This window comes from Thunnus thynnus, chromosome 12 (assembly GCF_963924715.1).
Source record: "Thunnus thynnus chromosome 12, fThuThy2.1, whole genome shotgun sequence".
Classification (NCBI taxonomy): domain Eukaryota; kingdom Metazoa; phylum Chordata; class Actinopteri; order Scombriformes; family Scombridae; genus Thunnus; species Thunnus thynnus.
Window position 1 is genome coordinate 14,454,752 of NC_089528.1, and position 20,070 is coordinate 14,474,821.

The 20,070-nt window shown below is 41.3% G+C and overlaps 2 protein-coding genes across 7 annotated transcripts; one reads left to right on the plus strand and one right to left on the minus strand.

Moving 5' to 3' along the window:
• The first annotated feature begins 38 nt into the window (after positions 1-38).
• On the plus strand, positions 39-4,839 carry ap1s3b (adaptor related protein complex 1 subunit sigma 3b). 5 transcript variants are annotated; one of them, XR_010930928.1, is made up of 6 exons: positions 39-179; positions 2,033-2,211; positions 2,345-2,453; positions 3,000-3,137; positions 3,604-3,714; positions 3,818-3,876. XR_010930928.1 is itself a non-coding variant. In XM_067605742.1 (6 exons), exons 1-5 carry the CDS (start codon positions 177-179, stop codon positions 3,857-3,859), a joined length of 471 nt encoding a protein of 156 aa, XP_067461843.1. In that variant the 5' UTR covers positions 39-176; the 3' UTR covers positions 3,860-3,879; positions 4,042-4,839. The 5 variants fall into 5 exon arrangements, 3 of the variants coding, with proteins under 3 accessions (XP_067461843.1, XP_067461844.1, XP_067461845.1); XR_010930929.1 differs by having other exon boundaries at positions 3,604-3,697; positions 3,818-3,872; XM_067605742.1 differs by lacking the exon at positions 3,604-3,714 and adding an exon at positions 4,042-4,839 and having other exon boundaries at positions 3,818-3,879.
• Positions 4,840-5,053: 214 nt separating this feature from the next.
• On the minus strand, positions 5,054-8,446 carry scg2b (secretogranin II b). 2 transcript variants are annotated; one of them, XM_067605708.1, is made up of 2 exons: positions 8,298-8,446; positions 5,054-7,754 (listed from the first exon to the last, which is right to left on the minus strand). In XM_067605708.1, exon 2 carries the CDS (start codon positions 7,735-7,737, stop codon positions 5,932-5,934), a length of 1,806 nt encoding a protein of 601 aa, XP_067461809.1. In that variant the 5' UTR covers positions 7,738-7,754; positions 8,298-8,446; the 3' UTR covers positions 5,054-5,931. The 2 variants fall into 2 exon arrangements, with proteins under 2 accessions (XP_067461809.1, XP_067461808.1); XM_067605707.1 differs by lacking the exon at positions 8,298-8,446 and adding an exon at positions 7,872-7,960.
• Positions 8,447-20,070: the final 11,624 nt, after the last annotated feature.

Here is a 20,070-nt window from a genome sequence, read left to right on the forward strand (position 1 = left end):
AGGCACCGCTCCTCTTGCGGCCAGGAGGGCGGAGTTTACCAACTTTCACACTGCAGTGAACGACGGATAGAGAGGATATGTGTTCAGTTGGACTTGCTGACCCTTTGTGAGGGTTAAAGTACTTTTTTTTTTTTTAATCGTTTCAGAGCATTAATAGCTCTTGGCGCGGCGTCAAAATGGTAAGTGCGGTTACTATTTTCTATGCGTAAGGTAACGTCAGCTTAGCGGCTGTTCACCTGTCGCACCTGTCGTCGCTGAGAGGTAGCTAAAGCTAGAAATTACACCTCTAACCCACTCTCGTTACTCTGGAGCCTGTTTTTTCTTGTCAGGCTGCCTAACAGCACCAAAATTTGGTTTCTACTGTGAGTTTTTAACTATGTGTATCCCTTTTTTATTATTATTTGCGACAGTCGGAAGTAAGGTCCCCCTAGTAAAACAGGTTTCGTCGCTTTCCGTCGAGTCCTGCCCTGGTGGCAGTTTAATGCTTTACATATTAATTTGCCTGTGGGCTGACACAGGGGATACACACCTGGAAATACCTGTAAAAGGACTGGTTGTGCTGTTTTTTCTAGTGTCACTGTAGCCTACTAATCCCTGCTATCCTTTTGTTCCCAAATTGCATACAATGAAAAACAGGTATGTCTTCATTTTGTAGGGCAACTGAGCGGTGACATATTTTAAAATATCCTCTTACAGGTGGCTTCGACAACTGTCCCATATTTTATGTATCTGGTATCTCCAAAATATGAAAATTATGCCTCCACCATTACAGTAAAAGGAAGTATTGTGGGCATTATACTGCACAGGCTTATTTGTAATTAAAAGTCCCCCTCTGGTCAAGAAAGGGTTTTTTTCTTCTTGTTCCTACAATTGAGTGTTTGAACGTCACTGTGCAGGATGATGTATGTGCAGAGTTTGACACTAGAAAGATGTTTTCACATTCAAAAGTGAAAGTTTCTCTCTCTGTGCTTATTGAAAATCTGATTTTTAGGGGTGGCCCCATGAGCAGGATTTGTGACATGACAAGTAGTTTGGCAGCCAATCCTGGTCCAGTGTACAACTTTACTGTGATGTGCTCATAACACTGAGAATGGTTTCCTACTTCACTTTCCACCAATTCGACCTTTGAAATGAACAATAGTTACATATTTAAAGATTCTGGATTTTCAGTGACGGAGAAGGAGTAGATGCCGTTTTAAGGATTTTAAAGTGATAATTAGACATTTCTTGTGGAAAAACCATATTTGACACATATTATTGTTCAAAGCAGAGTGTTTGAACTTTGCTTTGTTGAGTTTGCAATGATGGTTGGCCTGTGAAAAAGGATTTTTGAACATATGAATAAATTTGTTACTCAACTAATCAGACCAACTCTTTCTTTCTTGTAATGAAATAGATCCCCAGATTTTTTGCAAACATATTTTCAAGTCAAGCCAGTTTCATTTATATATCCCCAAATTACAAATTGATCTGAGATGGCTTTACAATCTCTATGATGTATGACACCCTCCATCCTTCGACCCTAAATTCAGTCACGGAAAACCTCCACACAAAAAAACCACTTAAACTCATTTATTATCAACAATGCGAGGAAGATTCAAAGGAAACAGTGTGGCAGTGTGGTTCTGATGGAGTTGGGGGGGAAAATTAATGTCCACAGTGATATGTAGCCAAGCCTATTTCCGAAGCTAGGAAACACGTTCTCTAAACATCCGAAACACAACTCCTCAGCTCTGTTGAAAATCGGAAGGGAAACTCCAAACACCCCTTCCTCAATCATTTGTTGACCTTCACATTTCTGCCTGCCAAGACTTTTCTTTTTTTCCTTGTATTGGTGGTGTTTAGTCAGCGGAGTTATTCTTTAATGAGCCGTGACAGCAGCTCAACACCCAAACGACCCTCGGTTTGTGTGTGTGTGTGTGTGTTGGTGGCTAGTTAATAATGCCCTATGGATTGACTTTGTGTGGACATACTCTATGTGTGCACGCATCACAGTTGCCACTCTGACCCTGCGGTGTGTCTGTGTTGTTAGATGCGTTTCCTGCTGCTCTTCAGTCGCCAGGGGAAACTGCGTCTGCAGAAGTGGTTTACACCCATATCGGAACGTGAGAAGAAGAAGATAATCAGGGACATGACCACCATGGTGTTGGCAAGACAACCACGCTCCTGTAACTTCCTGCACTGGAAAGACCTTAAGATTATTTACAAGAGGTGGGTGGGTTATTTTCTCTGTTTCTTAGGCAACAGGACCACCAGTCTCCTTTCTACTCACAGATACATCTCCTGTATATGTAACATATATCTCCTCTACATCAGCTGAAAATCATCACTTTGTTTTCCGCAGATATGCAAGCTTGTATTTCTGCTTGGGTGTAGAGAACCAGGAGAATGAGCTGTTAGCCTTGGAGGTTATTCATCGCTACGTGGAGCTGCTGGACAAATACTTTGGCAATGTATTTCACCTTCTTTAATCAACTGTAGTCTGAAGTGTAGGACTGCAACTAAGGATTATTTTCATTATCGATTAGTCTGTTGGATATTTCCTCGATTATTTGATTAATCATTTTGTCAATTAAATGCCAGAAAATACTGAAAAATGCCTGTTACAACTTCTTGAAGCCCAAAGTGACGTCTTCAAACATCTTGTTTTGTCCAATCAGTGGCTTCAATCCAAAGATATTGAGTTTACCATCATAAATGACACAGCTTAAAATGAAGCAGCAACCAGTGAATATGTGTTATTTTTGCTTAAAAAAGTGATAAATGATTATTTAATTATCAAAATAGTTTCTGATTAATTTTCTGTCAATCAATGTACCAATTAATTGACTAATTGTTGCAGCTCTACTGAAGTGTAATTTTGACATTTGATGGCAGCACAAGTCCTGAACATATTACTGTTGAAATAGGTTATTGCTGTTTTCTACAGAGATTGTTTTTAACAGCCTTTTTAATCCAAAAATGCACCTGCAATAATCACTGTCATGCCCCCCTCTCAGGTGTGTGAGCTGGACATAATCTTTAACTTTGAGAAGGCCTATTTTATTCTGGATGAGTTCCTAATGGGAGGGGAAATACAGGAAACCTCCAAACAGATGGTGAATCGCGCCATCGAAGCCTCAGACATGTTACAGGAGGTGAGACGCTCATGCACACACACACTCACGCATGACACAACAGGAGGCATGTTAACATCTGTTGCGTGGTTCAACATCATTGAACAATGATTCTGGTGGAATCGGAGGACATTAAATTACGGCTGTGGGGTACTTTTGGATTGTAGAGGGTCTCAAATCGGTTCATTTTTTTTTCAAAGCAGAAACACATTTGATGAATCCTGTATCAAGCTCCAATATGGTTTCAGTTTATTTTTGTGAGTGTGAATTCACCAACAAGCGTCACAAGTAGTCGGTGTCATAATGAGTTCATTTAACAGCGGTGCTGCTGAGTCCCTGGTGTGCCTTTTGTCTTTCTCATAGCTAATAGGTTTCTGGATGTTAGCTATTGCTCCTTTTTTTTTTTTTTTTTTTAGATATAGACTTGTGTTTGTGCTGCTGTTTTCTTACCCCTGTGTGTGTATATATCTCTCTCTCCCTCTGCCAGCGTTATTGCGAGTGAGAGACAGATTTCCCTGGAACGCGGCGTAGGTTTAGTGTTTGGCTGATGCTTCCCACTCTCCCTGTGATGGCTGTGTGTGGTACGGTAGTTCACTGGGTGTGTTGTTCTGTGCTTCTGAGTAGGGCTGACTAACATTTGAATCTAGAGTTGGATTTTGCGCAGTGTAGCCTCCTATTCATTTTGACCATTATCGCTTCAGGATGACAACAGTGAGTGGTATGAGGTGGAGCTGTTTGGATGACCTTGAATATGGACAGACAGGTTAGATGTTCTGCTTGTGTTAGTTCACTGTATGTTGCTGTTCTCAGCACCTAATAACAGGTGATGTGTAGATGTGTGCCTGTGAATATTAATTGCATGATAATCTGTTTTTTTAAGAGGCTGAGAAGCTGATTTATCTTCTTTGTGCTTTTTTTTTCCTAGACCATGGAGGAGTATATGAGCAAACCTGCATTTTAACCCGTGGAAAAAGGACATAAGTAACACTGGGGGGAAATACAGGAACCAGATGTACTGTATATGAGTCAAAGAAGTTTCTGAACATGGAAATGGGATTTACTTTGATTCCACTGGACTTTTTCAAAAGAGGAAATGGGCATATTGAATGTCTGCTCGCCTTCCGCCTGAAACACTGCTGCAATGTAACTTCATTTGAGGGTAAATCTCATATGTGTTCATAGTCTTGCACTCATTTGAAGGAGGGGATGGGGTTTCATCACATTAATTGCTGTGATTAAATTCAAATGAAGTAGTAATAGAGGATCAGGGATATGAAAAGCATAACCATGAAGTGATTTTTAGGTTTATAAATTTGCTTCATTCATATTTAAATCATGCCTTAACATATTGGAATTGAATGATTTTATTCCAAAAATTATGAAGAACTAATTTTAAGGGAAATTGTGCTTCTCTGCAATTTGTGTGAATATTGAAAAGAACAAATTTAATTCTTAAAAAACATGTTTGTAACAGATGTCACGTTTTGTAATTACAATATGAACCAATAATAGGCTTTGCTTTCACACCTGCATACAACAGATTTTTGAATCAGACTGATCATGAAGAATTTCTTACAGTTTTTAATCTATATAAACTATCGCTTCTGTTTGGGGCCATTAGTCTTCACAAGGAGCTGTTGCTAGTGCGAGTGTGAATATCACTGTTTTTATAACGTGCAATTTATGATGTCGGAGCTTGTGATTAAAATATGTATTTTGATAAGCAGTCTGCAGTGAGGGTTTTTTTTTTTTTTTTAACCACCATTCTCCTCCTATTTAATCAAAAATCACCACACCTCCACCAAATGGAATTCAGTGTTTTCTCACCATCTTTTTTCCTTCTGCTTCCTCTCATTATAAACCCTGTGGTGTATGGTGTGATTTTTTTTAATTTATTTTTTTATTTTTTTTAATAAGGCAACACAACTCAGCAAGAAGAAAAATAATACCGCTGATGCTTTATTCATCTGTGATTCATCACACATTATTGAACATGTACAAAATGGTTTAAAAATGAGCATACATAGCACAACCACTGGTAGGCCAACAATACAGAGCTTCGCAGTATGAAAGGGTTGGAAGGCAGGCGACGGTCTGATATTTAGACTTGGAAATAAGTATCCATAATAATAACAATAAATCCACTAACCCTGAATATATCACGAGTCACAACAACACTCGTTCTCAGGCCAGCACACTGCCCTAACAAAATATCCCTATAATATTCTTATACTGTCAGTATATCTTGATGGTAACCAATCACTGTAGCTTGTGTTTTTAAAGGCCCAGTCAGCATACATTGTCATTTATAGGTATATTCACATATGAAGAATTTTACAGTGATGAAAAATAAGCATTTTACCATTACTCATTTGATCATAATTGAAAATATAGGCCTGTTTCTTGCCGTGTCTACAAACACAATCAATGTAAACAAACTTTTAACAACATCACAAAACTTTATTAAATTGGATTTCAGTGTTATTTGACATTAGTCAATATATTCATTGGCAATTTAGGAGTGATAGCAGGTTCAAATCCTATGTTTAGAATATTCCTACCCTTTTGGTCTCACACGGATTGCACCTTTAATCTCATAATATTTCTATGATGTTCTTGCAGCAAGTAGGGACTATTTTCCTAAAAATGTATTGGACCTGTAAGGTTGCTATAATTCTTTTTCGTTAGGGTGATATTACCAGCTATAGTTCATATAATAGAAATTTGTAAACTAGATCACATCCACCAAACATTATTTTTGAGACAGTATAAATACTATATTCATAATTTCGTGCGTCTTGCAGGTGGGGTCAGCCTACATCCCTGCCACTGTGTTTTCACGGTGCCCCTCCTCTTCCTCAATCACGGTCTGTGGAGCTGAGGTCTTGGCCGTGATCTCCTCTTTCCCTTGCATCTCTGTGGGATTTACTTTCTCTGTGGCCACTTCGGTTTCCCTCTTGGCTACTGGCCTTTTGTCAGTGTCCGCTTGCCCCAAGTAGTCCTTCATGGCTCGCTCGTACAGCTCGTATGGGAACTGTCCCTTCAGCTGCGCCTGGGTGTCCCTCTTGGTGATGGTGTTGGGGTACTCTGTGAGGATTTTGGCCGCCAGGTAGGTCGTCACCTCGTCTTCCACGTCGCCGTCGTCATCCTCGTCATCCCCGCCGTCAGTCTGGCGTTTCAGGGGCATCTTGTTGAGCTCGGATAAAAAGAGGTTCTCCCTGCGCCCGGAGGGAGGGGGGATTTTAACTGGTCCTGGATTTGCGGCAGGGTTGGACGCCACTGGGATCCTGTCCGAGGAAGGAGAAGTCTTCAGGGGTCTCTGCATCACCGGGTACTCGTTACTGATAGTCTCCACGCCGATGATGTCCAGAAAGTCCTCTCTGTCCATATCCTCGGGGGCGGGCTTGCTCTTCAGCGGCAGTCTGCGGCTGAAGTACCTGATCTTGGGTGTCTGGCCGGTCGTGTAGCGAGCAGAGCCTTGGGGGTTGCGGTGGAGCTTTCTGAGCTCCTCTGTGAGCAGCATGTCGATAAGGTCCTGTGGTGGGACGTGGAGCTTCAGGGAGAGCTCTAGCAACTCCTTCACTGTCCGAGGATCCACAATGGAGGGGCGGATCAGTCTCTTTCTTTGCTCTCCGGTCTTGTCCCTCTTCTGCGTCTGGTCGCTCATCTCGAGGACCTTCAACAGGTAGTAATCTACCAGTTTAGTGTCATCATCAGCGTCTTCTTGGTTCTGGTTCGCCCGGCGTTGCATTTCCTCCCTCTCAGCTTCCTCCTGCTCACCGAGCGCCCTGTCCATTTCCTCATGGCTCCCGTTGACCATCTCCTCCGTCTCCTCCCTCTCCTCCACGGGGACCCACTCCTCTCCTCCGGCCACATCCTCGTAGGCCGGGTTTCTTAGGCTAAAGGCGTCCTCATCCTCGTCATCGTCGTCCCCGAACACGCCTCTCTTCTGGCCGGTGGCGGTGGGCATCCTCCCAAGCTCTTCAAAGATGGAGCGTAAATTGGCAAGGCTCTGGGGTGTATACTGCTCGTCCAGGTCCTCTGTGGCCCGTTTGGAAGCGTCCGTATTCTCCTCGTCCTCAAACATCAGCGGGTATTTCTTGTGGGGTCTGGGGAAATTACCGTAGTCTACCGGTGCGGCGCTCTCGGGGATTTCAGTGTCTTTGGTGCGGTGCCTGTGCGTGCGGCGGTCGTTCCTGGGCGCCGATGCGGGGATGACTTTCGCGTCTTTCCCGGCCTGATCCTGGAGAGACTTTAGCAGGGCTTTCATCAGCTGCTCAGCGGTAATGTCCTGCCTCTGTATGCCGGGGGAAGGCTGACGGTCCCCGGGACCCTCGTCCTGCTGCGAGGCGAGCTGAAGCAGGACCCTGAACTTGTCCACTTCGTCGTAATCCACGGGTTCAGGCCGGCCCCCGTTCCGCTGCTTCAGGTTTTCAATGTACTCCAGGGCTTTGATCATGTCGGAGCTGGGTGGGTAGGCAGCCGGCTGCCCCTCACTATCCCCGCCTCGGAGCCTGTAGTGGCGGGGGAGAGACGCAGCCTGCACGGCGCATCCATGGAGGAGGAAGGCGAGCAGGACCACGGCTCCCCCCGCGGGCAACTTGTGGTGGAAATGCAGCATTATAGGCAATGTATTACCTGCAAACCGAGAGAGCATAACATGTTAGTGAAGCCTCACTTAAGAAATTAAAAAATAAGACCAATGCACGAGGATTTAATTTTATATTTCTAATTATTTTTGGTCTAAAAACTTACTCGACATCAACAAGCGTAACCATGAGCGAGTATGTTTTGATTCAGGGTTTGTTTGCCTTATCAGGGAGTTACGCTCTGCAAATTGAATGATACGATGCTGCGCGAGGAGACACATTCACATCGCTGGATGAGTCACTCCCCGCGTTGTTATGGGCAACCTCAACATCTGATTTCATACTAACAACATAAACCTTCATTAGAAAGAAACCCTTCCTTCCTCGTTACTTCACTAACAACATTGTAATTCTTCTTGTGAACGCGTTTCATCACAATGAAAACTGCCATGTATGCACATAAAGTATCGAGATCTGCGAAAAGCTAATGTAAAAAAAATAAAGACTATCTCCCCATCCAACACATTCACAGATCGATTTGATTTAAAGATTAAACTCTAAAACAAAAAACAAAACAAAATCCGTGTCTTACCTTTGGCAACAAAGCTCAGACAGCAGTGAAGGTGTATGGCATCTCCTCTGTTCTCTTCTGTTTTCAGCACTTGGACAGCTCCCCCTCGTTATATGAGGCAACACCTGACCACCGCGTCATCACACAACACACGCAATAGCCGGTCCTAAAAAATCCATATAAATGATTCAGGTTTATGATATGGCATACTAAGAAGCTCGCTGTATCAAAAAATAGCTCTCGATACTGTCTTGTCGCACAGCACCCGCCCTGTAAAAAGATATCGACTGCAAAGATCTTTAAAAAGTCTGAAGGTAGCGATCTGTTGACCTGAATATTAATTTGGACAATTAAACTGTTCACCTTGAATGAATGGATTTTTTAATGATTAAAGTGGAAGCTCAATTCAGAGGGAAAGTATCACAATATTTCCTTTCAAGCGCATGTAAACTAAAATTGATGCCGATTTTATGAGACTAATCTTAAAATATATTCAGAAAGTATCAAAAAAATTATAGCCTACATTTCCTTCCACATTTAAGGCTCACAAAAGAGCATTTTAGTCATTTAATAATGTAAACAATAAGCAGTTAATACCATCACTACCACCCTCGCTGATAGTCGTCGCGGCACATGAGGAGTTAAACCCTCTAGCGATGACTCACAGGCTAAAACCACCGCGGAGTTGCTGTCGCAGTTCAGCAGCATCCTCTCTCTCTCTCTCTCTCTCTCTCTCTCTCTCTCTGTGCTGACAGAGACGGTGATAAACACCCTCCTGACGGCTGGGGGCCAAAGCTCCGCATTCCGCAGGTCGACAAGATAAAGGGGCCACAGCACGGCACCTGCCGACAAAAGGTCACGGATGGGTGAGTTTATGGCGAGATCAAAGCCTTGCTAAACACTTTAAGTGCTTCTTTCAACATATATCATCCAGAGAACGTGTGTGGGTATCAAAAAATCATATATATGTCTTTATGTTTACAATGTAAATGGAGAACAATATACATCTCACCTAAAAGAACCAGTAAGATGTGGACATCATGTTATTTCCCTTTCTATCTTCTCGTTAGGATGTTTTTTTCAGAACTGTTTCTCTTGTAGGGAAAAGAGAAAAACTTAAGTCTGAGCACACTGATCACAATCCCAAACAGGAGTGAAGTAATTTATGCTTTAAAAGTAATACATATATTCAAATTTCTCTGTTTCATGCTTGTCTTGCTAAGTTTTTGTTGTTATCATCCTGCAACAAATGGCCAGTCAAATACATTAGGACGATTTTATCTTCACTGCTACTCCAGCAACATCTCAAGTCTCCTTTATAACCTCTAAAGTGATTCTAACTGATTCACTCAGTGCCCTCTGACACGCCATACACATAAGTGCTCTTCAGTTTCAGCCCTGCTGTGACTGCCCCTCATTTTCAATGCACATCTAATTGCATTCAATGCACTCCTCCTCACTCATTCCATGTTGTGATCCTTGTATGTCCATTAAACTAGTAAAAGAAAAGAAAAAAAAAACACCCACTTAATCTTTTCACTTCACCTTCGGTGCTGAGGCACACAGCATGTCATCATACTAAGGAGACATCGACGACATTGGAGGTGCTTTTCACTTGAATGTGCCGTCAGCTGCCAGCTCTCCAGGGCTGAAGAGCTGCAGAGAGCCTCCTGACGTTAAAAGACACATCCATCTGCCTGGCTGCTGTTTGTTTGCTGGCTTGTTTAAGTTCTTCTCAATGTGTGTGTGTGTGTGTGTGTGTGTGTGTGTGCACAAAAAGGGGCGAGGAAAGGAAAAAAAACTGAATCACAGATCAAAGGACTGATAGAGAGAGAGAGAGAGAGAAGGAGAGATATGGTGTTTGTAAAATGTGTTGTATAATCCTACAGCATCACTCCTCTGACATCACATCTCTCCATTCAGAAACAGCCTCCACCCTGTGGGACGGCAGCAGCTCCAGAGGTCACAACAGCCAGCATTAGGTGGTATCAATCATTTAAAGGTTAGATTCTCTTACGTGCCCATTAAGACATGGATAATATGCTCATTAATCCTACAGTGGAATGCTGAAAATGAATAAGCACACAGGGACTACTGTAGATGAAGATGAATGCAAATTTTCATCATAGCCAGGGTACTGACTGATGGAAATGTCATACATGAGTGGGCATAACAGTGAAAGCCATAATAAAGGATATATTTTTAAAGCTTTCTTGGCAAGATTAAAGGAATATTTGTCCAGCTCATGAGCCCTTTAATTTTTTTACTGGCAGCAGTGCACTTACAGTTAAGTCAGGCACACAAACATATACTTGTAGTTTTTGTATATGTGTCGCAGTCAGTAATGTTTTTTTCCTCGCCACATGGTTTACTAAAAATAACTTGTCATATGGTTCCTGTGATGTGTATGAGTGAGTGATCATGCATCACATCTAAAGCTGCAACGATAAGTCGATCGACAGAAAATTAATTGGGAAACTCTATTTTGATAATCAAATAACTTTAATCATTCTTTTAAAGCAAATATGCCAAAGATTTGCTGGATTTAGCTTCTCAAATGTGATGATTTAATGCTTTTCTTTGTCATACATGAGAGTAAACTGAATATCTTTGGGTTTTGGACTGTTGTTGGGACAAAATAAGATGTCAACTTTCAAGCATTTTCACTGTTTTCTCACTTTTTATTTACAGCGCAATTAATCGATTGAGAAAATAATCAGCAGATTTATCAATAATGAAACTGATCATTAGTTGCAGCCCTAATCACAACAGATTAACATCATTGATATTACAACATAACAACATCAGCATTTCAGTTTTCTCTTCAAAATAATCTCCTCCTATATACTGTATATGTGAGCGTATGTCATAGGAGAGTCACAAATTCATATTATGTTGTATAAATATCTCTGTGGTATCTCTCCTCTCGTCTACATTTTCTATTTGTCTGTGTATTTGTCTCTTGTTGTGTAAGTTATATCAGCCCCCTGGGCACTATAATGATTCTCAGTGATGGATCAGAGGTTTTTAAACTCAAATCCCAGCAGGTTCCTGGTGGTGAAAGATTCACTGGCTGAATCTGTGATTCGTCTCCGGGGCTTGTGATGTGCTGTCTGTGTGCATCGTTCCATACAGACCCACACAGACATAAAAAAAAACAAAAAAACAAGAGAAACATTTCCAGTGATTGGTACTGCTGCATCTCTCTCTCTCTCTGTCTTTTTCTCTCTCTCTATCTATTGATGAGGATTACAGCAGAGAAGATGGGAAATCATAGTAATTAGATTAAGAGTCCTTAGTGCCACTTTCACTCTCTCATTGGCTATCTATCTATCTATCTATCTATCTATCTATCTATCTATCTATCTATCTATGTGTGAATCAGATTGTAGCAGTCTCAGTGGTGTATCGGGGGGAAAAGTTTAATAATAATAATAATAGATAATAGAAAGACCTTGGATGGATGAATGGATGTTGTTTAGAAGAAATGCAGCTGTCCTTGGGAGCAGTAAGCAGTCTCTCTGTGTTAAACTGTCTTTATCTTGCCACATTTTGTTTGTTTGTTTTTTGGGTTTTTTTTGCTATATTAAGGCCAGTCACCATGGTAAGGTCTGCCATTGTGTACTGTCTGGTTACCAAATATGCATTTCTCCTGGACAAGATGTCTCAAGGGACTTTTGGAAGAAAATAAGAACAATAACTTGCAAAGAAAGCAAGAGCACTTAAGAATGACGGGTGTGCAGTGTAGCGTATTTTTTTTTTTTAGTAATCCACCACCCCCACGCTGGAGGACATTATTTCTCCTAATGTTTCTTTTTTTTTTCAACTTACTTTTCAGACATTAAAAACAACACAAAAATATCACAGGACATTAAAAGATTTGTCTCCCAGCTTCTCTTGTGCACCGTCTGTCTCAGTTACAATCAAAATGTTATATTCAAGACCTACACATCAAGATCAACATTACAGAAATGAACAGGTATAAAAAGAAAAAAAGAGAAAAGTCTTCCTATTCACCTGACCTGTTGTCTAAACTCCTACTTTTTCCATCTTAATTTGCTTTATAGCCTCATTAACCCTTTTGTGAATGTATGGCACACTACTTTCTATCTACTTTCTATCATTTGTAAGATCTCCCAGGAAGCATGTCACCAGGGTTAAGGGCACTATTGTCCAAGGCCTACGTACAGTATCTCCTCACAATCCCACAGTAAGTGAAAGAGCTGAACATTAAAAGGTTACCCAAGTTAATAAATTAGACAGAGTTAATAAATTAGTGCAAAAAATATTTAAGTATATAATTTTCTCAGTATACAGTTAGGAATATCACGTGACTCCATTTGACACTAGAAATCAGAAAAGTTATATATTTAGATGATAGGAAAATAAGCAATGCAGTTAAAAATCTGAAAAATACAAAATATATGCAGACATCAGTACACTCTCCCATCAAGAATAATCGTGACTTCCTACCTTCTCTCTCTGATTTGGAGCATGGTCCTCAAAGGGTATTAAATCTATTTCTGACCTGTATGTGCAAGTTTGGATTGTTTGAACAACTCTCCTAATTACTGGATTCACCAAAGTCTCACTATTTTAGATATCTCCAAATTAGACTTTTTGCCCGGAAAAGTATTACTTCCTTTCCAGATCATATTGATCGTATTCTTTCATTATCCCCATAGTGCACAGGTCTAATATATGCAACATCATCCCTCACTGACTACAAGGAGACTTTTGGAGAACGACCTTGGAGAGGAAATGACAGATGATCAATGGGAGGCAGTGCTTGACTTAGTGCCTACCTCTTCCCCGCTGTGCTAGGCACAGCTTTATACACATTTGTCCAAGGCAAGACTGGCAAAAATGTTCCCTAATGTAGACCCTTCATGCCCTCACTGTAAAAGTCAACCAGCAGATTATGCGCTGGTCCTGACCCAGACTTAACACATTTTGGGTCAACATCTTTAGCACATCATCATCTTTATCTTCAGCGCCAATTGTAAAGAAAAAACACATCACTCCCAATCCCATATGTGCCTTATTTGGATTTACCCCTGAAACTCACTCAAAGGCAAAGCTTATATGGTCACAACATTTACCTCCTTGCTTGCCAGACTTCTCATTCTTCTGTTCTGAAAGGAACAAGCACCTCCTAACTCCATGACATGGATTGGAGACACTATGTATTTTTTGAAACTTGAGAAAATCAGGTATACCCTTAAAGGCTCTTTGCAAAACTTAAGTATGATTTGGACTTGGACCCCCTTTTTTAGAGTACTATGAGAGCTTACAAGTACCATTAAATAAGGATGACTAGAATACCAAGAATACCAGTGTTAGAGCGAGGCAATGATCAGAGTTGGGGTTACTGGTTTTATGTGGTTATATAGTTTGATAGCCTTTTCTTGAAGATTGAAAATTGCTATGTATTTGCCTAATTCTGCCCTGCATGCATTGTTCTTTTTTTATTCCAGGAACTGATTTGCAGAATTTTGGCTGCACATTCTCACTTGGATGTTCACAAATTAACATGATTTTGTTGCATATTCAGTCCCCAAAGCTCACTACTGAGAGTGCATTTGTCTCACTGCGTAATTTGAACATTTTCAGCCAGTTCCAAATTGGTATGTCAGATTTAATTTTACTCTTTCTCTCCCTCTATCCCCAAACTATTAAGATGATGTTGTCTCCCTGATCACTGTATAATATCTGCCACTATCTACAGAACCCCTCCCTCCTCCTCCTTGGTTCTCTAAAGCCGCAGCAGTCAACTGGGACACTGTTGCTGTTTACCGACACGTCAATCAAAGCTGCGGGGAGAGAATGATATCAGCTCCACGACGGCTTGCGTGCGTCACAGTTGCACAAAAGCACACACCCATATGTTCACATTCACAAGGCTGACAGAGAATAAACACACAGTCGGCTACGTAAGGCTGCATCTCAAGGCTTTCTGATCTTATGTGGGTGTTCAGGGTGTTCTTGCTTTCATGCTTTAATATCAGCTCACGGACCCATGACTCAACCAAAAGCCAAGGTTAGATAGCTGCAAACACTTAATGATTTTGATTTTGATCTTGGATTTCTTCTTAAATCGTAACAATCAAATGTGATGCTGTTACACTGACTCATGTGAAAAAAAAAAAAAAAGATAAGATGATCATGATGAATGAGAGAGAAAGGCAACAGGGCCACATGTGGTCGTTCTCCCACCCCCTCCCCCCACTCCTTTGTTTGTTTTCATCCTCCTCCTCAACTCTTCACTCCTCATCACCCCATCATGAGGTGGGGAGAGAACGGCACGCCCGTTGTCATGGCTCACCTTCTTTTCAACCAACGTCTCCATGGTGACCGCTGCCTCACAAGCCTTTCATCTGCCTCCAACTTCATGTCTTCCCACACAGGTTGGTATCCTCCTCTCATTCATTAGACGCTTCGTTTCTTAAGCTAGTCATTTTCTTAGTGGCTTGCATTCATTACTTTTTTTTCCCTCTGCTGTGCCAATCCCGCTCCTCCCTCCCCTTGCACCAATTACTGTGGTTAAAGTGTGGTCCTTGTCTTCAGGAGACAGGTGGCTTCAGCTACGACAGAAACGGGGGTGATTAGAGCTACAATATGTTATCTGAGCCATTGGGACAGAGACGAACAGAGCAGAAATAAGAAGAGAAGTGTGCTGTCTTGAGCAGTATAAGGAGGAGAGAGGAAAACTGAAGGGGAGTATGAAAGGAATGAAGGTGGAGAGTGATCCCATACAGGCTTAGCCTTTTTGAAAAGGGCACATGTCCGGGTAATGTCACAGGAATCCAGCAGAAGACCTGTGGGTGTGAGCTAAATATCTCTGCATTAATGAGACCAAGTTTACCAGCTCAGCCTCTATTTCCTCCTCGACTAATGGTCATCTTTTGATTCTGACTATTAAAATAAGTTTGACATTTTGCAAATATTCACTTTCTTGCAGAGAGTAGGATGAGAAGAAGTTTACCACTGAATCCACGGAAAACAGTGGGAAAAGGCTTCCCAAACAGGTCAGTGAAATTACTCAGAAAAAAGGAAGGGAGCTGTCAAATATGAAAAAAGAGTGAGAGACTTTAATATGCTCAATATGTGCAAGAATACAGCCTGCCTGAGGAGGAGTACTCAGCTTGAGACATGTTGCAATCCAGCTGCTGCTCCAAACCTTTTCTGTGTTTTTTCATGCCATTTAGTGCCTGTTAATGTTAGCCAATTAGCTCAGCTTAGCACAAAGAAACAGAAAGCCTGGCTCTGTCCAAGGGTAGCAAAAAAACAACATTATACAGTATATTCTTTGTTTAATCCATACAAAGAATAAAGTTTGAAAACAGCAATTCACATTTTTACTGGGCCAGACTACGTCCTGGCCAGGTGCAGTGACTTCTCTGCTGGTTGCCTGCCTGGCAACTTTCCCAACCAAGAAACATTTCAGCCCTAAAACCCTCAGTAAAATGGCAAACTGTCATTTTTACACTTCAGTTTCAGTGTGATTTTATTACCTTTGGACAGTGTCAGGCAAGCTGTTTCCCCCTGAGAGTGGTATTGATCTTCTCACCTATCTCTCTGCAAGTGAGATGTTCCCACAATGTTGAACTTTTATTTTAACTCTTATATATAAACATGTATAGTAGTAGTAATAGTATTAATAGAGAGATGACAGGAAACTAGGGGTATTAAAAAGGTATTAAAAAATCCCTTTGTAATGTGTTTTCAATGTAAGTGATGGGGGACAAAGGCTACAGTTCTCCTGCTGTGCAAAAATGTGTTTAAAAGTGTATCTGACAGAAATATGAACTAAGGTCTTTCTGTTTCACACAGTGTTTCCTTGTTGAGCTCCAGTGGACGATATTAACAAAAAGAAGGAACTTGTTACTAAAAAAGCTGTAACTCTGGGAGAGTACCACTTGTTTTGACTAATCCAGACTGCTGAAGCTGCATAATACCTTCACATAAACATTTGAAAATATTTTTTCATAGAACGATGGCTCTGGATTTTGTCTCCAATCGCTTACACTGAAAGCACTTTAGGAAAGAATTGTTTAATGGCTGGTAATAACAGGAGGAATGATTATAGCAAGTTTAACATGTTTTAATGCTCATATGGGCACCTCACTATTGTTTTAATACAGACTTGAAAAATTGTGAACCTATCCTTCATGTTCCACTGCTGAGCTCATTTTTACAGTCCGATCTTTACATTCATACAATTCTTCCACCATCACAAACCCGATCCCTGCTCTCCAAACATTGCTGCGCTTTTTTTTTTTTTGCTTTCTTTCCTGAACTTCTCTGCAGTTTCACTTCCTGCCTCCCACTAACCCGTCAATCTCCTATTGCTCTTTTCACTCTAACCTCCATTCCCTTGCACACATATTAACGACTATGAGTGTTCACCTTGGCGTTCTGACTCATCCGCCTTCATCAAACCGACTGTGAGTTGTGTGGTTGTTTGTATGCGTGTGTATATGAGCACACGTGCACAGATTACGTTAGTGTCTATGGTGAAGGGATGCAGCGTCACGCACTCACTGACGTCACCGGAGGCAGAGGCAGGGTGTGTTTTTTTTTGATGAAGAAGAAATCCTGTCAGCGATACAGTGTTTGACTGAGAGCATAATGAGGAACTAAATATCTTAAAAACTGAGGGATCTGTATGTAACACATTCAGTTTAGCCCAATTATTGTTGTTATTATATAAGCAGCTACTGAATAAAGCTCATATTTACTGTAGAAAATGAAACAAATAATGAAATACATGAAAATAGTCTTTTTTTTGCCTCCCTAATTGGTTGTACAAGTTAGAACCTTATGTTTTTTGATTACTTGAGATGTACTGTGTCTAGGCAACCAGGGTGATTTTTATGCTCATTAAAGCCTGCCACCTTTCCCTGTCCTCCTCTACATGACTCCATCTGGCCAGTGTCTAAATCTGAAGCTGCAGGGAAGTGTGTGTGTGTGTGTTTCTGTGAATATGAGCCAGTAAATATGTAAAAGATGTTTGCCACAACAGCTCAAACACACACATTGAAGTACTGTACATTTGTTATATTCAAATTCAGTATGTGTGAATGGTCCAATTCTTAGTCAAATATGCCCACGTGTCTCTGCAGCGTGGCACGCCCAGCAGCTTTGTTTTCATGCACGATTTTTAAATATTCTCCTTCTCATGCAAATGCGGTTCTATTTTTGTCTCCCCTTTTCCCTTTCTTCACAGTTCATCCTCCCATTATGTTCAGTCTCATTCATCCACCCTTCCATCCCTCCCTCTCCTCCTCCTCCTCCTCCTCCTCTCCTCCACCTTGCTTGTTTTTCCAACCTCCTTCTCTGCTTTGTCCCTCCAATCTTTTTCTTTCTCCCCCCCACCCCCCACCCCCCTTTATCTCTGCGGTCTCTGTCTCTCCCTCCACCACTCCCTGACGGCGGTGCGATGATGCTGTCCTGGCCGCCTCCCAAACCGTTTGCTCCCTCGCTCTACCAACCCCGCACCCCCTCCCCTCCTCCTGATGCTATAAATACACAGCATCGGTGAGTCATCGCCCAGACGTATCAGTTGCCGTTCCCTCTGCCTCACCATCCCCTCCACTCCCCCCCTCTCTTTCCCTCGCATCTCTACTCAAGCTCATTACCAGACCTCACACGTTTTCCCACCTCCACTTTGGCCCTCTCATCATGATGACCCAGCTGAGCTAAACCAAGGGCCAGCGCCTGGCATGGTGCAGCCAGCGTTACCTAGCGCGTTGCCAAAGGTCAGCTTGACACATTGCAACCGAAAACAAGATCAGCAGGAGTTTGAACACATATGGGAAAGCCAGCCAACTAAAGACAAGAGCATCACATTGACTAACTTTCCAATTATGCGATGAGAAATGCTGCCAAAACTCCCTTTAAATGATTCTTAAGTTGGATTCAAAGTCAACATTTTTTTTTTCAGGGTCTGACAACATCACATTAAAAGTAATATAGTCTTTTTCATGTGAAAAGTGAGATGTTTAAACTTAATTACACTTGCTGCTGTATCACACTGGAAATGGAGTGAAATTGCATCAAATGGAAGAGTCTTAAAATGATGTGCATTAGTTATACATTTCACTGTATTTCTACATTTTTATTGTCTTTGGAAGCTTTTGGCAAGCCTATGTTTTTTTCCACACAATATGAGTTTGAAATTGTAGGTTTTATAAAGCTTGTTTAAGCACAGAAGGGGTTTTAAAAGAAAAGGCAGTGAAAGGACAAAAGAGGGAAGCTCACCTTTGCTTCCTATGCTGCTCTACACATCCACACTTAATATCTCTAATCCCACCTATCCCTTTACCCTACTGTACCTCAGTGTCTTACATATCCTTTCAACAGTCCGGCCTCATATCTCAATCCCAGTCCTCGCTGTACCACCACCTTCCAGCCTCAGATGTAATTACTCTCAGTTTTCTCCAGCCACCACCCACCTCTCCAGAGTTCTGAGGCAGCTCCAGTTCAGCTCCACTCATCCTTGGGTAAACTCCAATATGGTTTATTGGCTCAGACTGGAGTGTGCGCATGAAGCAAAAAAAAAAAAAAAAAAAAAAAAAAAGAGATAAAAGTTTTTGTGAAATTCTGAGTCATAAGTAGACAGGAAGAAGGAGCAAGCAAGGTGGGAGAGGGGGAGTAGGAGAAAGAAAAAGTTGAAATAAAGAGTCAGAGAGCAGAGAAAGACACACACACACACACAAACCACATTCATACAATATGAAAGATGTCCTTCACAGTTTCCCGCTGCTTGGTGCTGTTGTTGTTGTCTTTGTGGTAGAGCCACTCTGCTCTGTGTGTGTGTGTGTGTGTGTGTGTGTGTGCGTCAGAATCAGTGGGCTAATGAAGGGAGTATTATGCCTGTGACTCACTCACGGGTCCCATAGGGTTGGATGGAAGGAATAGGGAGGAGAGGAGGGGTTAGAGGAATCGGTATCCTCTCTCTAGGATCTTGTAGCTATTGTTTCATTTGATATGAAATGCAAAAGCAGCCATCCATGTTTTCTCATATTGCTTTTTTTTTTCCATGAGAGGTTTGTAGTCATCAGCAATAAGTGAGATTTTTTTTTTACCCCACAAATACATTAAAGGTTCAGTGCTGAGCTTTGATTTAATTGTAATGTCTATTATAGCTGAACACACATTGCAAGGTGCATTGTAAGCCGGAGTGCAGAGTTTATTTGGTGTTGTAAGCCTTATATATAACCTGTATTGTATATGATGTGTTACAGCTGCAAACCTCAGAGCTGTGAGTCAGATTGAGTCAGAACAAATCAAATGAATCAAAGTGGGAAAAAGTCAGGAGCAGGCTTACACTGTTGTACAGGAAATATGAAACACTGGCATTGTTAATTCACTGTAGCTTCTATACTGCTGATTAGGGCTGAACACGTCTAAATTAAGTAGATAATCAGAAAATGTATATTTTTGCCATTTTTTTTTTAAACAAAAGTGACTTTTCTCCTTCTCAAATATATTGCTGGTTAATTTGCTCATTTTCTCAGTGTTGCATGATAAATTGAATTTTTTGGGAAACTGTAATGAGCAATTTTTACTATTTTCAGACATTTTAAGGACCAAGCAATTAATCAATTACTACATGATTCTGCAAAAATAATCAGCATATTTATCATTAATGAATGTAATCTTAAGTTTAAGCCCTACTGCTGATACCAAACACAGATCAGGGTCTCCCTTCCACAATGAATTGGTCATCTTTGTGCCAAGATGCTGCATCAAGGTTTTTCTCTTATACAAATACAGCAGCAGGAGAGCA

Bases quoted from the DNA above. Each gene is read 5' to 3' on its own strand.
- ap1s3b (XM_067605742.1), top strand. The intron at 2,454-2,999 runs GTATTTCACCTT...CCCCCCTCTCAG, and splicing joins TGGACAAATACTTTGGCAAT to GTGTGTGAGCTGGACATAAT. The intron at 3,138-3,817 runs GTGAGACGCTCA...TTATCGCTTCAG, and splicing joins CCTCAGACATGTTACAGGAG to GATGACAACAGTGAGTGGTA.